The 20,200-nt window shown below is 57.7% G+C and overlaps 2 protein-coding genes and 1 long non-coding RNA gene across 12 annotated transcripts; 1 reads left to right on the top strand and 2 right to left on the bottom strand.

Annotated features, from left to right (window-relative positions):
- The first annotated feature begins 859 nt into the window (after nucleotides 1-859).
- On the top strand, nucleotides 860-14,681 carry TNIP1 (TNFAIP3 interacting protein 1). Of its 10 annotated transcripts, none has more exons than XM_071758597.1 (18): nucleotides 860-978; nucleotides 7,497-7,661; nucleotides 8,407-8,529; nucleotides 8,833-8,921; nucleotides 9,166-9,225; nucleotides 10,385-10,576; nucleotides 10,725-10,819; nucleotides 10,900-10,981; nucleotides 11,215-11,307; nucleotides 11,534-11,599; nucleotides 11,756-11,887; nucleotides 11,967-12,095; nucleotides 12,412-12,534; nucleotides 12,851-12,976; nucleotides 13,272-13,352; nucleotides 13,500-13,694; nucleotides 13,903-13,993; nucleotides 14,208-14,681. In XM_071758597.1, exons 2-18 carry the CDS (start codon nucleotides 7,520-7,522, stop codon nucleotides 14,270-14,272), a joined length of 1,884 nt encoding a protein of 627 aa, XP_071614698.1. In that variant the 5' UTR covers nucleotides 860-978; nucleotides 7,497-7,519; the 3' UTR covers nucleotides 14,273-14,681. The 10 variants fall into 10 exon arrangements, with proteins under 10 accessions (XP_071614698.1, XP_071614702.1, XP_071614707.1 ...); XM_071758601.1 differs by lacking the exon at nucleotides 860-978 and adding an exon at nucleotides 2,376-2,489 and having other exon boundaries at nucleotides 14,203-14,681; XM_071758602.1 differs by lacking the exon at nucleotides 860-978 and adding an exon at nucleotides 2,411-2,489 and having other exon boundaries at nucleotides 11,218-11,307; nucleotides 14,203-14,681.
- Nucleotides 3,813-6,827, bottom strand: LOC139802936 (uncharacterized). The gene is made up of 2 exons (XR_011728821.1): nucleotides 5,776-6,827; nucleotides 3,813-5,669 (listed from the first exon to the last, which is right to left on the bottom strand). It is a non-coding gene; the product is annotated as an uncharacterized lncRNA (long non-coding RNA).
- A 644-nt stretch (nucleotides 14,682-15,325) lies between the features above and the next one.
- Nucleotides 15,326-18,339, bottom strand: GPX3 (glutathione peroxidase 3). Its single transcript, XM_071758611.1, has 5 exons — nucleotides 18,021-18,339; nucleotides 16,774-16,927; nucleotides 16,462-16,579; nucleotides 16,157-16,256; nucleotides 15,326-16,067 (listed from the first exon to the last, which is right to left on the bottom strand). Exons 1-5 carry the CDS (start codon nucleotides 18,105-18,107, stop codon nucleotides 15,825-15,827), a joined length of 702 nt encoding a protein of 233 aa, XP_071614712.1. The 5' UTR covers nucleotides 18,108-18,339; the 3' UTR covers nucleotides 15,326-15,824.
- Between the last annotated feature and the right edge of the window lie 1,861 nt (nucleotides 18,340-20,200).

Raw genomic sequence — 20,200 nt, 5'->3', positions numbered from 1 at the left:
ACCACTGGGACTTCATAGTGGTTATCATAGTGAAATTCATTTTGGTGCTTGGGCCAGCCTGAGCTGACAACCTTAGTTAGAAACAGAATAAGCAGCTGGGTAGGGAGGTGGAGAGGCACTGGGGGGGGGAGAATATACCATAGACTGACCACCCCCACACGGACCCCATGGCTCCTCCTGCCCTCACCCATCTCCTACCACCCACACCAGCCATACTAAATTAAGGTGGTTTTCAGGCCTTGCAACTCACACCTGGCGAGTGTAGATCAAGCATCCTGCCAGGTACAACTCTGTGCCTGCTGGGGAGGAGCTGGGGAGCTGGAATCAGCCTCTGTAAAACAGGAACACTTAAATCCTTGGTGTTTATTTCAGCATGAGCTGCCTCCAGCCTCGGTTCTGGCTATCGGTTGTCTTAGTGGATGGTTTGCAGGGACTCCCTACAACCCTGGCACACCATCTCCTGCCCTGGCCCACCAGCAGAGCAGCCCTTCCCCACTTCCCAAGAAAGACACATCCTGTTCTGACTCCAGATAAGGATGACAATGGGATGGAAATGCTGATGGGACAATGACACTTCTCGCAAGACCCAGCAGGTCCCCGGGGAGAAGAGTGACATGTTTGCAAACCCAGTGAAGTCAGTCAGAAGCCAGGGAAGGAGAGTGATATATTTAGGCTCTTCAGTTGTCCAAAAGTGAATCACAGCCCCCCCACCCCAGCCCCTCCTTTTTTTTTGGCTGACTAATACCTGAGATGGCTCAGAAGCCCCTGGAAGGAATGGCACAGGAGAGCCCTTTAAGCAGGGCCTGGCTCCTTATCAAAACCACGAAGAGGCAGTCTGGGGCTTCCATCATGGGGAATTCCCCTTCTCCATGCCTAAAAGCTCAGCTGGGACAGCCTTCCTGCATTTGGGGATCGCAGCTGGAGAACGCCTGGCCCAAAGGGCTCTCACCACCCTCAGCCCCTCCGTGACCCAGCCAGGTAAGTAGAGCGATGCTTTTTTTTGGTAACCAAGATGGAATGAGGGGAAGCTCAGGCAGCTTTTCATCTGCAGAGCAGGGCTGTGCCACCCCCCTTCTCTCCTCACAGAAACAGAGCAGAGTTTGGCTGGGGTTTTTTTTGCAGGTTGAGATATTATCTTATTTATAACATGCTTTCTGATTCTGTAGCACTGCATTTAGCTTTGAAGCCAAGTTTTCTGAGGGTTTACAGAAAAGCACTGAGTCTTTTGGGTAAAATAAGCCCTTGAGGGAACAGAAGGGGATTACTGCCTGTGCATGGGGTGCTGCTGTCTCATCCCCAGCTGGGATCTTGGACACAAGCACAGCCAAAGAGCAAGCTGGGGTCCCAGCACCCTCCAAGCCACCAGCCAGGGTGCCAGGACAATGTGCTGGTTGGAGCAAAGGACAGTCAGGGAAAGGAGCTGGTTTATTTGTTTTCATTTGTACAACCCAAAACATCAAATCCCCAAGAAGTGGTGGAGCTGTCTGAACAGACCCAAGTAGGAATTCAGGAGTGGGACAGCTGGAAGCAGCAGGATGACCACTGAAGGGCACCTCTGGTAGCCCAAATAGCCACCACCTGCAGAAAGTTCAAGAGAACAAGGCTTTCATTCCTTCTGGTTTGTTGTTTTTACATGTATGTACCAAAACCACCGTCCTTGTGGCAAAACCAACACAAGAAAGAAAATCAGGTAGCTACAGAGTCCCAAGGAGCTATGTGAAACCAGAGGGCATTCCCTGTGGTTCTTTCTCCTCTGGCTGGTTCCTGTCATTCATGGGCGCACAAGAATCAAAGCAGCAGTGCAGGATCCTTAGTAACAAACACCCCAGCTGCAGGGGTGCAATTTTTGGGTGTAATATCACTGAGGAGACACAGGCTCAGCGGGGAATTCTCCCTGCCTCAGCTGCCGGGGAGGAAGATGTGGTAAAGCCCCAGGGGCCTGCAGAATGTTTTGTGAAGTGAAGTGGAGTGGAGAGCCCTGGCTGCCACAGGGCCACCGAGCCTCCTCAGCTACTCCCCCACAGCCCAAACCAGCAGCACCCCACAAGCAGCACCAGAGGAGGAAGGGCAGGAAGGTGCGGGGCCGGGCTCTGCCCTCCCCTCCGCCCCGCCATTTTGTCTCTCGATCAGCCGCAGGGGAGCCGCTGCTGGGCCCGGGTTTCCCAGCGAGCAGAAACCCCGCTAAGAAGGAGGCAGGCTGGCTAATTCCATCCCTCAGCACCCCACTATACCGGGCGGGCTCAGGGAACCCCACACAACCCCGGGGAAGGACAACAGCTCTGGCAGCCGCCCCGCCATAACAAACCGCCTCCCCGCCCTGCCCCTTTAAACCCCCCGCTCGGCGCCCATTGGTTGCAGGACCTGTCCGTCAGGCTGGGAATTTCCCAGGGGCGGAACCGCCCCGCACCCCGTTTCCTCCGGGGCCGGCGGCGGCGGAGCCGGACCGGGACCAGGACCGGAATAGAAACAGAGCGGGACTGAGCTGGCAGGTGAGCTCGGCGTGGTACGGGCACCTCCTGCCCTTAGGGAGGCAGACCCTGCATGGGGTACCGGGGCCTTACTGGGTGCTGGGGATGGTGCCTGGGCACAGGGTCGCGCCGCCCCAGCGAAGGGCGCCGGTGATGGGCAGGGGATGGTGGGGTTCGGGGCTGCCTGTTGGCCCTGTCTGACCCGTTCCTGGGTTTTCGGTCTGCTCGGGCGGTCGGGGTGAAACCCAAACAGGGGCCGGCCCGAGGGCCGTGGGCGAGTCGCGACAGTCGTGCCGTGCCTCAGTTTCCCCTCTCCCGGGGCAGCGCAAGGGGCTGCCGGCTCCCCTCGCCGCTCCCGAAGGGACAGGCAGAGTGTTTGCAGGGAGAACAGGCACAAAGCCTGGGGGAGAAGAGGAGGAAGGCTGGGAGAGGTGCTGGTGTGGGGGTCCCTCCCGGCCCGCAGGGGTTCGGGGTGTTTCCCCTCCCCGCACCGCTGCCGTGCCCCGGGCCGAAGCCCCGCGTTCGCTCCTCCCCTCGCTTTGCCTTACACAACCCCGGCGTTTCCCCAGGCCCACGCGTCTCCCTTCTCTCTGACTCTGGACTTGCGGTTCTCCCCCGGGCAGGGACGGTGCTTGGGTCCCACCCGGTGGGCTGCGAGCAGCCGAGGCTCCGGGGAGCCTCAATTCGATGGAAGAGTCCCCATGGGATGTAGATCCAGAGGCTGGAGCAGCCAGAGTAGGAATGGCAGCATCCCTACTTGCCTCCCTTCCTTTTTTGGGGAGGTGGTGTACAGCTTGGCTCCCCATCTCCCCTCACTCAGTTCTCGTTTTGGGGTGAGAATAGCTCCCAAGTCCCCTTCGTGGGGACCTGCAGCCTCTCTGAGATCTGTCTGTCCCATTCCTCTTTGTCCCTGGGCGCCGGTGGCTCCCCATATCAAGGAGGCAAATGCAACCTTTCCCCTTTAGCTCACTATTTCCATTTGCTTGGGTGAGTAAGAGTTGTTGCGCTGTCACAAGCTCTTTTGGTTTGCAAATTTCATTGAGAGCTGGTGAAGGTGGCAGGATCTGGAAGACTGGATTTGAGTGCTGGGGTGAGCTATGAAGGCAGAAAGTTCCAGCTGGGCACATCCTTGAGACCTGCCACTGTGGCAAGGCAAAGTAAGCAATAAATAAATAAGAGAGGCTTATTACAGCCCTTGGCATCATTCCTAGCTCTGCAAGAAATCCCACAATGCCCTTTTAGCCTGACCTACACCAAACAGACATATTTAGCACCAGGGCATGGGTTTTTGCTTGCCAGCAGCTGGCAGAAAACACTCATGGTTGGAAGAATCTGAGCCATCTATTCTTGTGTCATTGCAGATTTAATTTAAAAGCAACAGTTCTGTCAGGTTTGGTGACAGAGGTAGCTTTGCTGGTGTAACTTTGTGGTGCTGCTGTCTTCTGCTGCTTGGTTGTTGCTCAGGTGAAGCGTAGCAGGTTGGACAGGAGTAGCCCAGGTTGTGCTGGAGGTGGAAGGAACGGGGGTGGATGTGCCCTGCTCTGCTTTTGAGTGCTGTGTCAAGCAGCCATGATTAGCTTCTGGCCTCGGGGAGGTGGGGTGGGGGGTGTGTGGAGAAATGGAGCAGGCAGCATGAAGAGAGATGTCTTCACAGCAGGCTCTGCCATAAAACACCACTCAGGGGAGCACCACCACCAAGGCAGGCTGCCTGCTCCAGAGCTGGGACCTGTGGTGAGGAGCTCTGCAGCTGTGTGTGATTATCCATGTTTGTACACCTGGCTCCAAATGGGGAAACACTTTATTTTCCTTGTGAGCAACTCATCAGAAGCAGGTTGTTTTGTGAAGCCTCTGTGGGAGGTGGGTTTCTCAGGTGAGGGTGGGATTTCTGGCTAGAGCACATCTGTAACATCTGCTGTGTTTTGGATGGGGCCCCTGCCTTTCCCACCCTCTCTCTGCAGCTAGACAGGCTGGAAATAAAGATGCTTCAAGTGGAGATTCAGATCTTTTCCTTTGAGACCTGAGCTTTGCAATGCCCTATTTCCTCTTCTTTTATTACTCCCATCCCTGCCAACTACAGTGCCTAGAAGCTCATTTTATTGTTGCTTCCTTCTAAAGCCAGCTCTGCCTTTGCTTCCCTGTGAATGAGACCAGCCCAGCAGTGGTTGTCTCTGGAGCTGGGGAGCTGCTGGAGCTCTGGAGAGGGAAAGGAACTGGGCTAAAGGATGTGGCATTTTGCTGATTTCCAGTAAAATGATCGAACAAAAAAAATGCCTCCATGGTGTCTATCTGAGTGGCTTTTCCTCTGAGGAAGAGGAATGTTGGGGGCTCAGCAGCCCTGGTCCTGGGAAAGGGATGCTGGGAGCCTGCAGGAATTTGCTTTCACCTCATGCAATCCTGTCGGGGAGGAGACTTCCTGGGAACATTGCATGCTGGGGTAAGGAAAATCCCATTCTCCAAAGGGCTGGGCTGAGCCCCCACCATGGGTTGTGGGATGGGACTGATGGGCTGCCAAGCCTGTGGCTCGGGGAGCCTGTTCTCCACCCCTGGGCTTGCTGCCAAAAGAACCCACCCCCAGTGGTGCTGGTCCACTGGCTGCACAGGATTCACATCCTCCACCTTTGTATCTTAGGCTGCTTGGTAATTTTAAGGCAAGAATAATTTCTTTTTGCCACTTCTGTATGCCCTCTGTGGCTGTGGCAGTGATGTGTGATGGGCAACAGCCTGGCCAAGGCTACACAGTGCCACACAGAGCCGTGCTGTGCAGTGTGGCTGTTTAAATACCTCCCTGCTTTTGTCTTTGCCTGGGAGTCTCCCCAGCCTGCTTGTGCTCTCATTCTTTCCTTTTGCTGCCTTTTCATAAAAATTTACTCTGAAAGGTCTCAGTGTCTCACTTGTTACCAGCCATGCCCACAGGTCTGGCAGCCTCTGTACCTGAGCTGTACCTGGGCAACCACAGTCAGTGTCTGACCCTCAGCCCCTGGGGCTGTGAAATACTGTCAGATTAGCTTAGAAGCTGTTGATGAGCAAAAAGAGAAGTGTTTCCTCGTGGTTCGGTGGTTTCTTCTGGAGTTTGTGGTAGTCATGTTTTCTTTGTGTTTCTAACCATCCCTTGGTGCTGGGCTGCAGACCTCTCTCTCCTCCCCCTGGTGTTTTTGTTAAAGCAGGGGATTTCTCCACTGTAAATATTGCCTTCTGGAACTTCTCAGGGAAAAAAATGAAAGAAAGAAAGAAACAAACAAAACCCCAACCAACCAACCGAAAAATCCCAATGCAGCAAACAAAAAAAATCAAGACTGGGAGCAGTGACCTGGTCCAAGGTCCTGTCCTCAGGGTGACTCCTCGGTCCCAGCAACTCCTTGTAGAATTGGGACTCTTCCTCTGTGCCTGACAAACATACCCTGATCCTGGCAATGGGCTCAGGAGCTTCAGAACCCTTCCCTTTTGCTGGGTCTTTATTTGGTGGTGGATTCATGGCTGGTCTCTGCTTCTTTCAGCTGGGAGGAGTTCAGTTCCTCTTCCCAGCTGAGGTTTGTGGACAGCTCCAGCATGCCCTCTGCTGCTGTCTGGTTGGTGGGGTGCAGGTTTTAGGTAGAAAAACCGTGAGAAATGGGAATAGTAGAGACTTTCAGTGGCTTCATCCAGCTGGAAGAATATGGGAGGACTTCTCTGGACTGGCCAGGCAGGTAGCATGGCTGCAGGCAACAGCATTTCCCTGCTGTGGAGGTGCCATCAGATCCTCAGGTAATGCGTGTGCAGCAGGTCTGCTCGAGGAGTCTTTTTTTCATCCCACGGCAGGGCCTGGGGGAATTTCATACGGCTGTGGTGATGGTGTCTGGCACTGGGACCCACAGAAACTGTCCCAGTTCTTCTGCAGCTTCCTGTCAGCTGCTGTGGGCTCCAGAATTAGTCACTGCTTGGCCCACTCTGCAGCTGGGCCGCTCTGGCTCTCACCTCCTCCACCTTCTTGGGATGGGGCTGCTGGCTCCTCCTGAGGGGCTGTGGGCAAAGTGGAGGCTTGGAGAGCAGGAAGAAGGGGAAACCTCCTGGCAGATGCATCTCCCCAAAGCAGACAGCTGATGAGGCTGTGTGTAATTACCTGCTGCTGAGCTGGGTGTTAATTGCCGCTCCAGTTGCGGATGCTGCCAGGTGGCACTTGTCATCTGGAAAATCGCTGCTGCTCCCTGGCTGGCAGGTCACCCAAACTGGTGATCAGTCAGGATTGCTTGTGGCATAAGCTTCAGTCTAAGGTCAAGACAGTTTCTGGTACAGACAATCCTCCTTCCCCTTTGAAAATGCCTCCCTTTGGCCCCCTCCCACTTGCAAGCACTCAGCTGCCTCAGCTGGGTGGAAGAAGCCTTAGGGCTGTGTCAGCTTCTGTATTGCCCTGGTTTATGGCAAGCTGGGACCAGGGCTATGTTCTTGGTATGTTGGGCTGTAATTCAGTGCAGCTGCTTTGTCACCCCCAGGAAATGGGCAAAACCTGGAGTCTGGATGCTCCCTGACTGGCTTCTGGGGCTCACCTATGCCCCTCAGTGCTGCCCAAACATCCCCCTGGCTGTCAGCCAAGGCTTCTGATGCAACCCCTCCCCAAACAGCCCCCAGCTGTTTGGTAGGGGCTTGGCTTTCTGCCCACCAAAAATACTCTGCTGGGAGCAGGATGTATAGGTGATGGTCCCCAGGTCTGTGCTGGCAAGTGGGCTGGACCTCCATCCCTCCTGGCATACAAGGGCAAGTGGCTGTGACATCCTTGGCACCCCACAGGGGTGAGAGCCAGCCCCAAGCAGGGCCGCTGGTGATGCGTCCTCCCGTGACACCTCTCATGGCCTTGAGTCACCCCAGCACATTCACCCCAAACACAGCCACAGGGGAAGAGCCTTCACCAGGGACACTTCTCTGTGGGCTGCTGAGCAGTGAGGCAGCACAGTTCCCACTGGCACAGCACCCCAGAACCCAGCACCGTGGGGAGCAGGGGACCACAGTGCTGTCTGGAGCCAGAGGGAGGTGACACTGAGCTCCACTGCTTTTCAGGGATGCCTGGCTGAGGCAACTGAATGGCAGGGATGGAAGGAAGAGGACCCTACCGCATCTACGACCCTGGTGGGGGCTCAGAGGAGAATGGATCCACAGCTTTTGAGAGGCTGGTGGAGGAGAACACCCGGCTGAAGGAGAAGATGCAGGGGATCAAGTCAATTGGTAACTGCTGGGAATGAGATTCACCTCTGGGGCAGCTCAGGTGGTGCCCACTGAGTCTGGGGGTTTTCTTGCCCTGCTTAGGAAGGGTACAACATATAACTGAGGGTCTTGGCCCTAGGACAGCAGTAGGCCTCTTCCTGCCCAGGGGGCTGAAGCAGAATGTCTGGGATTTTTCATGTGGGGGTGCAGAGGGAGTGAGGCATTTGCTGAACTCCTGGGATACTTTATGGTGGGATAAAGGGCTGGGAAAGAAGGGCAGATGATGGAGCATGGTCATCTCCTCCAAGCCCTGCAGTGGTGGGTTGCAGATACTGGCATCTGTTTTGCCTTTGATGACAATCCCTGCCTCCCACAAACCCTGTCAGGTCAGAGGGCTTTTCCTGGGTGCTGCTCAAAGACCCTGGCATTGGGTGCTCCTCGTAGTGGCAGGGATATGCTGGCATTGAAATGCCCCAGCCAAGTCATGCCACCCCCTTTATCTCCTTGGTTATCTTCCCCCACCCACCCCCAGTTTTGCTTTTGCTCTCGTGGCCCAGCTTCTGCTTTCAAGTCCTGCTGCTAAAGCCAAATTTCCACCTGCCTTGTGATTCCCATTGTGTCACCATGCCCCTACCTGTGACTGGGTGTTGCTGGTGTGGGAGCAGCCCCCAGGGTAGGGAGAAGATTGCACTGCTGGTGCCAAACCCCACAGCAGGCAAGCACCTGAGGGGAAGGAGGGTGAACATGCTTGTGTTGCCCACAACAGGGGAGCTGCTGGAGGAATCCCAGATGGAAGCATCCAAGTTGCGGCAGAAGGCAGAGGACCTCGTGAAGGACAACAAAATGCTGATGGCATCATCTGCCTTGGAGGACCTGTTGGAAATTGGAGGTAAGAGATGTGAGGCTTGCTGTTGGCTCATAATCCTGAGCTCAGAGGAAGGGAGAAGCTGAGAAGGTGTGAAAGAGAATTCCATGAGGGTTTCTTGCAGCCCTGTCCTCTCTATAGTGTGTCAGACCACTGCTGTTGTCCCTTCTCCTGGAGGGAGGTTTCTGTCCTATCCCCATAGCTTGGGGTGAAACAATCCATCAGTGCCCAACCTCATGGGGTGCCTGCTCTGCATCCCTGCTTCTGGGTGGGGAGAGGCCCTGCTCTCCAAAAAGCTCATGGCTATGTCCTTTCCCTTCTCCACAGCCATTGGTCCTGATCCCAGCTCCACACAGGCCACCCCAGGCAGCACCCAGCCGGACATGGAAGCACAGAAATCTCCAAGTGTGAGTCTGGTGAATGTGAGAGCTGCTGTAGGGATGGCCAGAGGGAGAAACCCTCCCCATCTGGTTAAAGCAAAAGGAGGAAGCCCTGGGCCTCTAGAAATAGGAATAAATCAAAAGGGGGGGTGGGAGGGGAGGAGGGAGGGCATCATCATGCCAGCTGTGCTCCTGTTATGGTGGTCCCTGCCTCCACATGGGGGGCACGGAGGGGTTGCTGTTCCCTGGGGAGACCTGACCTGGCTGCCTCCCCTTGCAGGGGGAGTTTGAGATCGTCACTGTTGAAGCACAGGGGTTTCCCCAGGAGAACAGGAGAGTGGTGAGTGGCCCTGGTACCTGTGGGGTTTGGTGGGTGGGGTGTTAAGCAGTGGGTGTGGTGATGGTGGCCCTGGGGATGTTGGAGGGTGTGCAGGCAGCCCTGTGTCCCACTGGTGTAGCTGCCAGCAGACACAGGCAGGACAGAGGGCTCAAACAGCAGCTTGCATCACACAGTGCTGGTTAAGGGGATGTGCTCTTGTTGCACATCCCTGTTTGCATTGCCCAGAGAGGCTCCAGGAGGGGTTGAGTCTCTTTGGTGCAGCCATGGGGTGATGGAGAATGGGGTGGCATCACTGGGTGATGGGCTGCTGAGTGCCTACCCCGTGCTTGCAGCCAGGCTCTCCCAGGTGCTCTGCTTGGGCTTGGGTCCTCACTGCTTCCCCTTGACAGGAGGAGCTGGTCATGCTGTGCCCTGCACAAACCCTCCCATGGCAGTTTCAGGGCTGTGAACCCCAGGGTCAGGGTGCATGGGACACTGCTGGGCTCCTGGCTCCCTGCGGTGCTGCCCGAGGCATTCCCAGGGGCATCTGGGTGAGTCAGTGGGGCTGGGAGATATGTGGGCAAAGGTGTGCCAGCCTGTCCCCACCTCTGCCTGGCAGTGCCAAGGCTGTGTTGTGCCAACCTTGTCTCCTAGGCAATAGAGTAGTTACCCAGGCATACCAGGGGAGGACAAGCCTGCTGGGGACACCCTTGGTGCATGGGTGAGGGTGTGCCAGGGGTGCTGGTGGGTGTGCCCTGGCCCAGGCTCTCCCAGGCACCATTTAAATCCCATGCATCATCCCCTTGGCTGCCAACTGCCAAGGAGCCCAGGTCACTGGTGCCTGGCACTCTGGGGAGCCACAGAGCCATGACAGGACAGGAGGAAGGAGGAGATGAGGAATGGGGTAAGACCCCACTTAGTGTGTCACACCTCAGCTGCTGGCACAGACTGCAGTGTATGTGGAAAGGACAGTCTCAGGAGCTGGCATTTCTAGTCCTGGTGTTGATGGGGAGAGCTTGGCAGGGAGAAAGGATTAGATGTTGGGCACATTTCCATCACTATCATCAAGCTGGGAGCGTGGTACTGCTCAGCCTGCCCAGAAGCATGGAGAATCTGCCCTGAGGGGGGGACTTTTAAATACTCCTTGAACCAATCTGACCATGCTTCATCCTCTCCCCAGGACTTGGAGCAGCCACCGAACGAGGATGCCAACCTGCTGCCCCAGCTTCAGCAGCTGGAGAACACGCTGAGTGGCTGTGCCAAGGAAGCCAGCAAGGACCAGGTCTTTGTACGCATGGGCTACATGGCCTCTGAGCTGAAGCGCCTGGCCTCCAAAGTGCACAAGAATGAGCAGAGAACATCGTTCCTGCAGGTGAGTAAGGGCTGGTTAGGCTCTTCCTGGGGGTTTTTTATTTTCCAACAAGCGCCTCCTGTCCCACCCTGAGGTGAACACTGTGGCAGGGCTTGGTGGGAGGTGGGTGAGGCCTACAGGCTTCATGGTGATGCTGTTCACCCCCCAGACGCTGTGTGAGACGCTGCACAGTGAGAACAAGGAGCTGCGAACCAAGCTGGAGAGGGACCTGGAGCAGAGAAATCAGGCACTGGAGAAGCTCAGGTGAGGGTGGGCCGTGGGGAGGGGGATAGGGCTGTCCTCAGTGCTTCTTCCTGCTTGACCCATCTCTCCCTGCCCCACAGGTGTGAGAACCAGGAGCTCCGGAGGATGGTGACACTGAGCAGCCAGGACAGTGGGAAGAGGGAAGCTGCTGAGCAGCAGCAGGTGAGGGAACAGCATCGCCCCAGGAGAGGGCTGGGAAGGAGGCAGGGAGCCCGCTGACACATCAGCAAACGCAGCCTCATCTTAACCAAGCCCCCAGTTTATCCTAGTATGACCAGCAGGACTTCTCAGGGTCTCAAGGGGATGGGGGAGACCATGGGAGGGGAGCCCATGTTTAGCCAGCCTGGGGCACAGCCTCCACAAAAGCCCTGAGGGTCCCCCCCGTGCGCGTCCAGCAGAGCGGGGCTGCGGTGGAGAAGGCACCAGGCAAAGGAGAGCTGGAGGCCAAGGAGAAGAAGGTGAAGATCCTGGAGCACCAGCGCAGGGAGGTGAGGATGGGGCCCTGCCAGGAGCAGGGTGGGAGCGGGCAGCGGGGGCATATGGCTGGGATGACACAGGGAGACAGGGCCAGGGCTGCCAAGCCGCAGGGAAGTGCTGCTGGAGCCGGGATCTCCATCCGAGTGGTCCTTTCATGATGGGAGGCTGCTGGGGACCACCATGGCTGGCTTGGGGCAAGGGCTGAGCTTCTGATCAGCCACCTATCTCTCCATGCAGCTGCTGGAGGTGAATAAGCAATGGGATCAGCACTTCCGAGCCACCAAGCAGAAGTATGAGCAGAAGGTAAGGCCGGGTGCTTGGGGAGCACATTTCTGCTGGGTGCCAGCTGGGAGACTTGGAGGAGGCCAGCTGTGGGAAAGATTTGGGGGCTGCCTGCACCTCCTTTCCCACAGTGTGGATCCTTCTGGTAATGCTAATGTCCCTGCTCCCTTCTGGCAGGTCGCAGATCTGCACCAGGAGCTGGCTGAGGCCCGCAGGACACTGACTGAGCTGGAGTCAGAGAGGGAGCAAAAGCAACGGGATTTTGACCGCAAGCTGCTCCTGGCCAAGTCCCGGATCGAAACAGAGGAGGTGAGTCCCTGGGAAAGGGCAGGAGGGAGCTGCTGGCATCACCCTGCCCTGGCTGATCTCCATCCCCTGGGTCCTGCAGGCAGAGAAGGAGAGGCTGGCCATGGAGGTGAGGGACCTGCAGCAGAGGATGAGGTTCCTGCAGGAGCAGCTGGCTCCAGTCACCCGGCAGCGGGAGTACCAGGAGAAGGAGATCCAGCGGCTGAACAAGGTGGGGACCAGGGCAAAACCTCTCTCTGAAAAATGTTTTGGGGTTTTTTTTTGCATTTTCCTTCCTGTTCTCTCATTCAAAACTGACTCTGATCACCCCCCTCCTGCCCAGCTTCTTCCCCGGGTGGGAGTTTGTTTTGGACAATGGCTACCACGTCCCCAGAAGCTCCCAGGAAAAGGGGATGGGTGGGGCCTGTATCTCCCTCTTACCCAATTATACCCAGTTCCCATGCTGGGTGTGTGCCCATGGCCCCATGGAAATGTCATAAGCATAGCACCTTGCTCTAACCTCCTTGTCTGCTCCTCGTCCTCTCCAGGCCCTAGAAGAGGCCCTGAATGTGCAGGCCTCCCCACCACCAATCTTTGCCAGCATCATGGAGCCAGCAGGGAAGGTGCCACAGCAGGAGCTGCTGACACAGAACGAGCTCCTCAAGCAGCAGGTAGGGCAGGACAACAGAGCTGCTGGAGGCAGGGAGGGAGCTACATGCCCTGGACCTCCCTGGGAATGAGCCTGGTGTGGCTGTGAGCAGCTCAGCAATCTGAGCTGTGTCTGTGCTGTGGTGGTGGGCAAGAGGGGACAGAATTTGGCACTCTCCAGGCCTTCAGCTGAAGGGATCACAGCCTGGGGACACCATGCCAGCCCACATGGCTGGGGCTTGGCATAACTGGCGTGGTCGGGGATGGCAATGCAGTGACAGGGTGCTTGGTAGAGGTGCCCCCTCTGTCAGATGCACCCACACCTCAACCTCCTGCCAGGTGAGAATTTTTGAGGAGGACTTCCAGCGGGAGAGGAGTGACAGGGAGAGGATGAACGAGGAGAAGGAAGAGCTGAAACAACAGCTGGAGAAGCTGCAGAAGCAGCTGGTCCTCTCCAACAACCAGGTGAGCAGCACTGGGTGCCCCCAGGGGCCCCATGTCCCCCCAGGATGTGTAAGAGGTGCACTCATCCCCAGCATCACAGCCCTGTACTCATCTCAGATCTGGGGATGAGTGGAGGCAGAAGGGCTGGAGCAGTGGTTTTGCTGCTGTTTGTCCCTGCCAGAACATCTTCCACTCATGTCTTTCTCCTTCCCTGGGGTCTGATGTACAGGCATTCCTGTGGGGAATGCCAGGATCCCCTGCCCCACAAGCATGGGGGGTAGCAGGGTGGGCTCTGCACTAACTCCCCTTGTTCCAGCTGCGAGCCTCCAAGGATGACTGCCAGAGGGAGAAGGAGGAGAAGGAGAAGCTGAAGAAGCTGCTGAAACAGCACAAACAGGTGGGGATGGGGGAAAAACCCTTCCTGGGTGGAGGGGCTGGGGGCTACAGTCCTGGCCCTCTTCCTTTGGAGGGGCAGCTCCCTGCTGGGCAGTGGGGGGTGGTGGTGGGCTGGGCTCTCCCCAGCATCTCCCCTGACTCCTCACAGGCTTCTGGAGAGAGGCTGCACCCCGAGCCACTGCCGGGGCCACTGGGCCCTGCCTGCCCTCCGTACCAGTACCAGTACAGTCCCCCCGTGGCTCACCCCATGTACCATGGCTTTGAGGAGTGGCAGCAGATCCGATACCCACCAGCGATACCCAGCGAGCACACACAGGGACAAAACTTCCACCACTTTGCCCCGGTGAGTGTCTGCCTCTGCTAGCATGAAGGGGGCAGAGGGACCCATGCAAGCAGCCCTTCCAGGGCCACTGAGTCACCAAGCTGGGAGCAGAGCATGTGTCCTGTTGACACACACAAACACACATCCATTCTCCTCTTCACACCCTGGCAATCCAATACGGAGCAGAGCCTCATCACTCACTCACAATTTTCTGTTCCATCTCCTGCAGCCCGAGTATGCCTGGCGCCCGCCCTGTGCCATGGCTCACACCCAGAACACCCAGGCTGTGGCTGGAGTGAAACCAGTCCCCAAGGACTTGGGTAAGGCTCAGAGATCCTGGGTGAGGGGGAGCTGCATCCCCCCACCACCTGAAGACAGGCGTGAGCCTGATCCCCAGCAGCCCGCGGGACTGTGGCCATCAGTGCCTGGGGATAATAACAGCCATCCCGTGGCTGGCATCCCTCCCGTGGGGCTTGTCTGGGCACAGAGAGCTGTGCTCACCCCATGCCACCCCTCTTTTGTGTCTCAGAACAGGCAGGTCCTGGACTGCCCTAACGCCAAGGACCAACTGCGCAGCAACGTCGGCAGCAGAGGAGTAGGGTGTGTGTGTGTGCCCGTGTGTATATATCTAGGAGCTTCCTCAGGCTGCCTCTCCCCTGTGCAGACACACGGTGGACATGGATGTGGCCTGGAGCACCTCGGGAGTGCATCCCCATGAGGACAGAGTGAAGGAGGTGCCATCATGCTGGTGGCCAACACAGGGTCAGTCCTCTACGGCCATCCCCTTCACTGTGAGGCTGTAGACCCGAGCCAGGTCTTCAAGGAAGAGAATCAGCATTTCCAGGAGCCATCTTGATCCAGGGGCTTCAGTTCAGCTCCTGGAGGAGTGGATTATGGGGCTTTTCCTGGCAGTGGGAGATTCTGTGCTCACAGGCGGGTGCCTGCTACAGCCAGGGCCCGGGCTGAGGGTGGTTGGTGTCTTTGTATTTATTTAAGGACTGAAGTGTAGCTGAGTCTCTCTGGTTGTGTCCTGAAAGCTGCTTCCCCTGGGGCAGCCTCTGCTTGGGGATGGGGAGGGATGCCCAGGAATGGTGCTACCCCCCATGGGCTCAGGTGTAGCCATGGGGCCAAAGTGGGGAACCCAACCCTTACCTGGCCACTGCAGGATCTATTGCCCCAAGTCTGTGCACCCCACCTCTCCTGGGTACTGGGTTCAGCCCCTTGCCATTGTCAGGGCAGGGCAATCCTTGCTTCCTGCTCTCCCTCCAGCAGCAGTAGTCCTGGGGCCAGGCTTTCAAATTGCACCAGGCAAATCTTGCTTCAGGAAAAAAAGTCTGGAATGGACTGAAAAAAAAAAAACCAAACCACAACACCCTATTTCTGTAAGCGTGCTTGGCACGTGTGTGACAGGAGGAGCCACAGCACCCCAGCATGCTCTGTGCTGGGCACTGATCCCTGTTCCCAGCCCCTTTTGATCCTCTGTGCTCTGCCCTTGCTCTCTCCAAAACACTATGTTTGCTGCTGCTCTGGAAAAAAAAAACAACAAAAAAGGAGTTTCTCCATCTGGGAGCCATCCCTCCCCCAGTGGTACCCCCAGGCTGGCCGTGTGCCTCCAACTCCTTCCCCCTATCCCTGGCCAAGAAGCCGGGCTGTGCGTTTGAAGAGCCTTTATTTGGCATTTCTCTGGCAGGGTTGAGAGGCTGGCCACCCCCAACCTGGAGAGGAGCACGTCTCTCTGCCAGGACCACGGGCAGCTTGAATGCACTGAAGAGCTGCTCCATGCCCAGCAGAATCAGGCCAGGCCCACCCCACAGCAGGAGCTTTCGGGCCAAACCTTCATGGAGATGTGGTCATCTTCTTCAAGGGCAGCCAGCCCCTGCATCCTCCCACTGCCCAGCATGGGGGGATAGCAGAGCAGGGGGACAAGCTGGGGGTTAGTAGGTGATGTCACTGCCTGGTGTGGGACACGGGGTTATTGGGAAGTGTCCCCCTTCCATTGCTGAGGTCTCTGTCACCGAGTTGCCCAGCCAAGCATCCTGGCCAGGAGGTGCTAGAGATGGGAGCGATGGAGAGGGCTTCTGTGTTTGGGAAAGGGGATAGGATAAGGAGCAGCAGGCAGGGGGGATGCAGGTAGGGGGAAGAAGCCACCCTTTAGGCTGGTGGTGCTGCCTCTTCAGGGTCTGGCACTTGCATTCCCCGCGTTTCCCTCATGTAGGTGATGATGTCGTTCTTCACAACAGCAATGTTGGCACGGTGGTACCAGCGCATGACAGGCACACCATCAGGACCCACCAGGAACTTCTCAAAATTCCACTTGATGTCGTGGTTCCGCAGAGGCTCCCAGAAGAGGTTCTTGGAGTGCCCAAACTCCTCTGCCACTGGGGGACAGGAGTTCTGCAACGGGACCAGTGCATCACTGTTTTGCTCACCCCAAAAGCAAGCTGAATGCTACCCCCTTACCCCCCCTGTGCCATGGCACCCACCTTCAGGAAGGTGTAGACTTTCTGCTCCTTGGCACCATTCACGTCCCCTTTCTGGAAGAGCTGGAAGTTGGGAACAAATCCACCCCCTGGACGGACATACCTGCAAGGAAAGGGTGGGCAGGGGGTCATCCAACAGGCAGCTCTTGGTGCTGCACAGGGGTAGGGGGGGAGCCCCAGGCCCTGTGGTTTTGGGTCCATAGCCCCAGGCAGGGAGAGGGGTTACACCAAGCAGGAGCTACAACCTGTGCAGCCACCACCAGCCCAGCTGGGGAGAGGGGTGACAGGTGACCCCCAGCAGTACTCACTTGAGCGCAGGGAGGATCTCGGAGTTCTGGCCAGGTTCCTGCTTCCCAAATTGGTTAGAGGGGAAGCCCAGGACAACAAGCCCATAGGGCCCCAGCTCATTTTGTAGTGCATTCAGTTCTGTGTGCAAGCAGAGCCAGGGAGGGGTTAGCAGGCTGCCCCTATAGCTGCACCCACCCTCGTGGAGCATCCCTGGATATGCCCTGTCCCAGGAGCAGGGGGACCTGCCAAGGGCTGCATGCCTGGGTGACACCAACTGCTCCTCGGCCATGAACCCTGTCCCCAGGGATGCCTGTGTCCCACGGGACCCTTACCCACATACTGCAGGGTGAGGCCTCAGTAGGTGGCCACGTTGACGAAGAGCACCATCTTCCCTGCATAATTCTTGAAGGGGATGTACTCGTCCCCATCCAGGGTTAGAGCCCCATAGTCGTAGATGGTGCCCTGCACTGAGTCGTAGCATTTCACCTGTGGGGTGAGGAGCATCCCATGGGACCAGGCTGGGGGCTGCTGGCCACCCCACACCCACTCCCACTGGAGCAGCAAGTCCTGCCCTGGCACTGGCTGAGGTGGCAGCTGCCAGCACTGTGTCTCCTGTCCCAGAATGTGCTGGCAGCCTCCAGGCTCTGGCTCACCAAGGTCAGGGTGATGGGACGAGCTGGAGTGAGCACGCACATGGATGTGCACACATGTGCAGGGCTGGCTGCAGCTGCAGGGTTGTTTATCCAGCCAGGGTCAGGCAGGAAGGCTGGAAAACAGCCTGAGCTGGTGTGGGGAGACCAAACCAGCCTCCTCGGGCTCCAAAAAGGCAGGACCCCCCCCCTCCAGCCCCTGCATGCACCCAGCTGGGGCACTCCGGAGCAGCACCGGGATGCTGTGCCGTGGCCAAGCCAGGCCCAGAGAAGGGATGGGGGCTGGATCGGACCCGTGCAGGGATGGAGGAGCCTCTGCCCGCGGTGCTGCAGGGGTTAACACGGAGGAGCCCACCTCCTGTTTCCATCAGGGGACCCAAGCTCACCCAAGTGCCACCGAGGGGCTATTTTAGGAGCAGTCAGGAGATAAAGTCACAGGGGCTCTGCCCGGGGAGCTCTGGCTCCATGAGGCCGGGGAGATCCCGAGGGCAGAGCTCTGCTTCGCCCTCCCTGGGTAGGAGAGGGCTGGGGGTGACAGTCACCCCGGCTCTCTGCCCGACAGAGTGTGGGGACACAGCGGCCCCCACAGCCTCCAAACATGGGTGCACCCTCCCCCCGGACACTGCATGGAAAAAAGAACTCAGTTCTGCCCCTATAGGAGTCACTGGGAGCGGGGGACAAGGCTCTGTCCTGCTTTGTCCCCAACCCCAGGACAGCAACTCCCCTTCGCAAGACTTAGCTCAGGAAAATCTCCCCGTGATCCAGGCAGCGGGACTGGGGGTGGGGATGGGGTGTCACAGGGCGACCGTGCCCCACTCCTGCCCCCGGGAGCTCTGCCGCAAGCCTTGGGGACAGGTGGGTCCCCAAAGCACCGCATGGCCCCCACACCGCCCCGCAGCCCCCGTGGGGGTCTCCCCCACCTCTCTTACCTTTTCCTTCTCCTGGCTCTGCCCCGGCTGGACGAGCCCAGCCAAAAAAAGGGGCAAAATCCAGGCACTGCGAGACCAGCCCCCCATGGCCGGGACGGGCGTGGGGTGCGGGCACCCTCCTCACACCCGGGGACAGCGGGAATAGGGGTGGGTGGGGGGTGGGGGGACACACCTCTCCCTGCCGCCTTCTGTCACCTCCCAGCCCGACAGCAGAGAAATAGCCGCTGGGCTGCTCGGGGGGAGCCAATCGCCGGAGGAAGGACGGGCCGAGGGTGCGTTAACCGTGTGGGCCCCGAGGGCGACGCGAGGGGACGGGGAGAGTGTTAGTGTCACGCTGGTACCACGGCGGGACAAGGACCGGGGACACCCCGCCAGCACACGGGACAGCCGCGTGTGTCCGTCCCGGGGGGGCGTGGGATTTATTCAACGCGTTATGTGAGCCATGGACCTGGGGATTAAAAACTGCACGCGTGGGAGAGGTGCCAGGCCATGTCCGCATCCTGCGCAGGAAACCCGGAGGAGGTGACATCCCCACCTTGCCCCAGCACGGGGCAAGCAGCCCCGAACCGGCCCAGCAGCACCCCAGAGGAGGTCGGGTTGGGGTCCTGTGTCCCCCCACTCCCATGTCTGTGTTGCTCAGGGGTAGGCAAGGGTTAATCAAGTTTTTCTTCTTCAGAACAGCAAATTAGGGTGCTTGGCCTTGGAGGAGGATCCCTTCTAGGGGATGGGCTGTGAGGGGCTGGGTGGGGCTGTAGCCTCCTGGTGACCCCACTGCAGCCCAGGGCAGGGCACAGCCATCCCTTACTTAGCCCTTCGTGTCCCCAGGGGCGGGAGTTTGCAGGGTCCTGTTTACATACATGGGAAATGAAAACATTTACCCTGGGCTGGCTCCAAGGGAAATATCCCTGGTGAAGTGTTAATTCCCTGAAGTCCTGCAAAAATTTTATTTGTTGAGAGGATTAACCACACTAGAGAGGGGATGCCGTCGCCGAGGAGGGGGGGGGCTGGCCTGTGACAGCAAGCAGGATGGGGTGGCACACCCATGGGTGTGACAAGTACCAGTGCAGGGTGAAGCTTTACTAGAAAGCAGGGCCAGCCCTGCCAAGGCACTGTCACTTCTGACATTACCACCTCCACCAGGGAAAGAGAGTTGGACCATGGGTTTGGGGGAGGCTGGGAGTAGTATCCCATCCTGTGTCTGTCACAGGCAGGAACACAATGTCCTGGAAAGGTTCCGAGTGCAGCATTGACTGGCATTATAGGGCTGAGGGATTAGGAACCCATGGAGAAGGGAAAGTGAGAATCCATGCTTCAGAGACAGCAGTTTCATAAAAGCTACTACAGAAATGGCTTAGCCCTGCCCTAACTTGGGTCCCTGAGGGGTGTGGGATGCACCCAAAGGTCCAGACTAACCCCTGAGGTGCTCATCCACTGCCTGGGGGCTGCTCAGAGCCCAGCACAACCATGGGGCTGGCCACAGGGATGCTCACTCTGGTCACCCGTCACATGAGTGGCTGTGGGCAGTGCAAGGTGGATCCTTGTCAAAACCCGGGAGTTTGTGGGAGCCAAAGCCAGGGGCTGAGAGGCTGCTTGCACCTCAGTGTGTCCCACAGGGACTGGGGCATGCTCAGCACCCTGCCACACGGAGCTGCACTCCCCAGCCAGCTCGAGCTGCTGAACCCAGCCAGGGCTTGAGCCACCTCCTGGGACAGAGCCAGGACAAAGCTGGGGAGCTGAATGGGGCTGCACTCCCTGTCCTGCTAGTTCCCATCATAAGAACAGCCACCCACTTCTAATTATATCCCCTAATTGCCTGCACGGGGCCATCGTGGCTTTCCTGTTGTCAACAGGGACTTGGGGACTGGGAGGAGCTGTGCAGCACGTGCAGTGGTGGCACAGCATTGTATCCCTTACACGTGTCCAGTCCCCACCATGCAGAGGGAAAGGCCGAGCCACCCACTCCTGAACTGTGTTTTTCTAAAACCAAAATGAAAACAAGGGACTCGTTTCTCCAAGTCCCTTTTCCTCGGGTCCTGGTGCCAAATGGGTCTCAGTGGAGCTGGGGATGAAGCAAGGATTTAATGAAGCACAGTCGATGGGTCCTCTCTCTGCCACAGAGCTTCTGTGGGACCTTAGGCATGTCACCCAGTGTCCTCAACACACTGCCCCGAGGGTACAAG

This window comes from Heliangelus exortis, chromosome 15, assembly GCF_036169615.1.
Source record: "Heliangelus exortis chromosome 15, bHelExo1.hap1, whole genome shotgun sequence".
Lineage (NCBI taxonomy): Eukaryota > Metazoa > Chordata > Aves > Apodiformes > Trochilidae > Heliangelus > Heliangelus exortis.
Note: the sequence above shows the minus strand (reverse complement) of the source record. Positions and strands in the feature narration are given on the sequence as shown.

Bases quoted from the DNA above. Each gene is read 5' to 3' on its own strand.
- TNIP1 (XM_071758597.1), top strand. From the start codon at position 7,520: ATGGCAGGGATGGAAGGAAGAGGACCCTACCGCATCTACGACCCTGGT. The intron at 7,662-8,406 runs GTAACTGCTGGG...TGCCCACAACAG, and splicing joins GCAGGGGATCAAGTCAATTG to GGGAGCTGCTGGAGGAATCC. The intron at 10,982-11,214 runs GTGAGGGAACAG...GTGCGCGTCCAG, and splicing joins AAGCTGCTGAGCAGCAGCAG to CAGAGCGGGGCTGCGGTGGA.